This window comes from Branchiostoma belcheri, unplaced genomic scaffold (assembly GCF_001625305.1).
Source record: "Branchiostoma belcheri isolate BF01 breed outbred unplaced genomic scaffold, Haploidv18h27 scaffold884, whole genome shotgun sequence".
Taxonomy (NCBI): domain Eukaryota; kingdom Metazoa; phylum Chordata; class Leptocardii; order Amphioxiformes; family Branchiostomatidae; genus Branchiostoma; species Branchiostoma belcheri.
The window spans coordinates 4,886-9,074 of NW_017804558.1; the positions used below are offsets into that span (position 1 = coordinate 4,886).

At 44.7% G+C, this 4,189-nt stretch overlaps 1 protein-coding gene across 1 annotated transcript in view; it reads left to right on the forward strand.

The window, feature by feature from the left end:
* Nucleotides 1–4,178, forward strand: part of LOC109487452 — a 4,749-nt gene extending 571 nt beyond the window's left edge. Inside the window, exons 2-6 of the mRNA XM_019791445.1 lie at nucleotides 233–475; nucleotides 954–1,124; nucleotides 2,516–2,674; nucleotides 2,829–2,901; nucleotides 3,103–4,178. Of these exons, the coding sequence (XP_019647004.1) occupies nucleotides 233–475; nucleotides 954–1,124; nucleotides 2,516–2,674; nucleotides 2,829–2,901; nucleotides 3,103–4,178 (1,722 nt within the window). The remainder of the gene's footprint in view (nucleotides 1–232; nucleotides 476–953; nucleotides 1,125–2,515; nucleotides 2,675–2,828; nucleotides 2,902–3,102) is intronic.
* Nucleotides 4,179–4,189: the final 11 nt, after the last annotated feature.

The following is a 4,189-nucleotide window of genomic DNA, read 5'->3' on the forward strand; positions in this document are numbered from 1 at the left end:
GATCATCACGTGCAAGGCCCTGTACTGCCTGTTCGTGCTGTATTTCATTGGACGCGAGGGGCGGAGGATCAGACGAAAAGGCAGGGAATATTTCAGAAGCTTTTGGAACTGCGTAGAGATACCGTTCATTGTACTGGAGGTAGCGGCTGTTGCACTGTACGGAGTAAGAACGGCTTTCTGTAACGACGTTCTGGATAAATTGAACGAAAGAGGTGGTTTCGTTAACTTCCAGTCTGCCGCTTGGTGGAACGATGTCTACAGTTACGTCCTCGCCTGTTTGGTGTTCGCCTCCATAGCCAAGTTTCTGGCGCTCTTGCGCTTCAACGGACGGATGGCCATGCTTTCCTACGTCATCAGACGGGCGACCAATGAGCTGGTCCACTTCACCGTCATGTTCTTCGTCATCTTCTTGGCGTACTGCCAGGTCACCTACCTCCTGCTGGGGACGACTCTTGCAGGGTTTGGGACTTTTCAGGTACGTTAAGTCTATTGGTAGTAATATGGATGTTTATATGGAAATATGGATGTTCATATGGACAAATCCAAGGGTGACCACTATGTCCAAGGGTGACCACTATGTCCAAGGGTGTCCACTCTGCCCACTATACAAAGGTGGCCGCTAGGCTAGACCATGTGGAGGTCAACCTTTATCTAAAGGTCCAAGATCTTTCTTTAAAAGATGGACTGATTTGTATCACCTGCGGGGCTGACTTTGTCATTGAATAAAAAGTTACGTCTGAGTTCCCCTTAGAAATCCTTTCAAAAATACAGGAAATGCCATTTTCAGAAGGTTCAATTTGCAAAATTTTCCGGGGGAGCATGTCCCAGGCCTGGACCCCCCTTGGAAACTCGCTGGTCCATCAGACCTTCAGAAGACACCCCCCCCCATTCAAACTCCTGGCTACGGGCATGTACTTTACTAAAATAACTCCTTTTTGCACACGTACATGTAGGCCAGCCTTGAGATGATGTTTGCGATTCTCCTGGGTGACGTGGATCTGTCCTGGGTGCTGAAGGCGAGTCCGCTGAGCTGTGTCTTCCTCCTCACCTTCATCCTCACATTGGTGATGGTCATTGTGAACATGTTCCTGGCTATACTCGTGGATTCTATGAAACATGTCAAGGTTAGAAAGCACAACGTCTATTATGCTACCTTTACAGAAGGAAACATATCGTTTTTGCTCCGTTTCTTCTTCTTCTTCTTCCGTTCTAAACAAATAAGATGAATAACACTGTACCTTTACAAGATGACTATAAATGACGATGTAACAGATGCCCTGTGGTGTTGGATTACAGTATGTAGCAAGTGGCTGAGCAAAATTGGGGCTGGTCATCATGTATATGCATCGTTTAACCCTACCTAGACCGGGCTTTTTTTGACATGGGGGGACCGGGGGGGGGCTCTTTTGACCCCCCTAAGAACTCGCGAACGGTATGTCGTATGACCACCAAATTTTCAGAGAATGGTGTACTAGTAAAAATTTATCATATCCACAATTTTTATGTCGTTATGACGTAATATTACGTCATTATGACGTCATTAATGTGATTTTATTGGCCAAAACCGTCTAAATAGTTTTTCCCTGAAAACTAAATGGTATTCAACATAACTGTACCAAAAGTGTTTATGACAGAATATTATGGTGTACTAAGTCTTATGTTGCCCAAAACAACACCGGTGACGTAAAAAAATGACGTCATGCATATTTAAGATATCCGCCATCTTGGATCATCAATCTTGAATTTTCAAAAATAGTTTTTTTTTATGATAAAGCCTAAAATACATTGTAAACATACTAAAGACCTTCATTTAAACTTTTTTGGAAAAAGAAATGGAAGTATTGATGTAATTTTAATGAAAATAACCTGTATATACCTGTTCTAATGATATGGTCCGCCATCTTGGATTTTGGCCAATGACGTCATCAAATTAGCATAAATTATGCATATTTAATGATAAAATTTACATAAAATTATAAGGGATGTTATTAATATTAGAAACCATGAGTAACTTGACATAAAACCCATAAAATTCTATTGTTGAAACAAAAAGTACTAAATTTAGCAAAAAATGCCCGTCAGAAACCCGTTGCCATGGCAACACAAAAAATCATTATCTTATTCCAATGATAGAGAATTGTTGCCAACAATATTTTAGGAAAAGTCACCAAGTTTGGCCGTTCTACGGCTAGCCGTTCAGACGCTAGGTGACATCGAAGTTGCCGCGGGCACTTTTAGCCCCCCCCCCCCGGTCTAGGTAGGGTTAAGTGAGAATAAACAAAGCAGTAATTTATTAGGCTAGACCATATGTAGGTAAGTACATGTATTATGTATTTGCTTTGCAAATATTACTTTTCTAGCTAACTAGGAACCGTTTCAATATGTTTGTCTACAATATCACTTGGCATCAACATGCCCAAAGATACTACCAACACTGGCATAGTATATACTAGTACTGTTCTCTTGTTACTGTATGATGATATGACAATAACCTACCATTTTCAATACCCTTAAGGATGATGTAAGAAGGCTGAAAAGGGAGAATGAATTGACAGACTTCATGATCCATCGTCTTAAGGCAATGTTCAAGTTGGCAGATAAGACGTCACATCCATCTATCAAGACCACAACTCCCCAACCGGAACTCAAACCATCCATCCGCACCACTCACGAGGTACTGTACATTTTATAAAATATTATATATACACATTTACTCCAAAAATTATTCAAGCAAGTGACGCCTGTCTATGATTGATTGATTGATTTGCCGATTCTTACCATGACCAACCCAGGACAGTAAGCCTTATGAACCAACACATCTGTTACAGGTGGCTACTAGTCCTTTGCCTTCCCCTCGGACTATACCAGGGGTTGAGAACACAACAGAAGAAAAGGGACAAGGTACAATGCATTTATTTCATACCTACGGCCCCAGTTGCTCGATGTGTAAATATTTGTAACGCTCAGATCTAGATTGTATGTGTGCTATGAAACTTTTGTAAATCTTTTTTGGTGCCAGCAGTCTTAAGTAACGATCTAAAACCACATGAAACAATGTAAATATTCAAAGTACACATCTAAAACAACCTACTTTATTCCCAGTCGCAGAGACAAGCCAGATGGATAAACCAGTGGAGAACCCTACCGACCCAGCTGGGGCCTTCGACGTCACCGACCTCCCGGGTAGAGTTGAACATCTTCTTCACTATGTGTACGGCCAGTATGGCGGTGATATCACGATAGACCGACCACAAAGCACCGCAGAGGCATCCTCGCCTTCAGAGAGTCCAGATTCAGAAGATGTTGACGAAGAGCTCAAGTACCTTCGCAATGATGAAACAAGTCCAACAGCCAGCCTTGACAGCTTCGAATTGCAGCTGCAGCACGGCCAGACACCGCTAGGGCATCCAAGAGACCAAATTCGCACAACGTCTAGAAGTAACACACCACCAGACCGTGTATCGGTGAGCCCAGTGACGCCTAGAGAAGGTCCGTCGCCCCAAAGTTATGGAAGCAAGACCCCGTCTCCGGTGGGAGGTGCAGTTCTGTCAACTCCTCCTGCCAAGAGTGACACAAAGAAATCTTCTAAGAGCGATGAAAAGAGGTTTTATCACAAGGTCAGTACGTCGCTGTCGGTTGATGTGGTGGTCCACATTGCCTCCAAAGAATCGTCTGTTGCGGAGGATTTGACTGACCCTGACCCAGACAGACCCAAGAAAAATCTGGATGTAGACACTCTTTCCTCCAAGCCTCCCATATCACCAAGGGTGCCAAGCACCCATAAGAAGCAAAATGCCGACAAGAAGAGGCCTCGTTCTGATCGCAGACAGAAGATGACTCGAAGAAGCTCCGTGTCCCCGAAAAGAGACTCGCAAAGAGATGTCAAGAAGTCGGAGTACGAGGATTTTGGCGACGCCACATGGGGTCGTGCCGGAGCCAGATCTGCGACAAGCAGTCCCGTGGATACCGACTGTCCGTCACCCCCGTACCCTCCACCGCCACGACCGTTTCTCCCGTCCCGGGAAGGTAGCACGACCGTCCAGCTGGCTACGGGCTGGCGTCGCCCCCGGGTTCAGAAGCTGAAATTCCGCCACTCCATGGCTGGGAACATTTCGGAGGTCGGCGATTCAGACAAAGCATCGGGTCTACCTGCCTTCACACCCGCGCCACAGTCCTGAACTCACCCCCA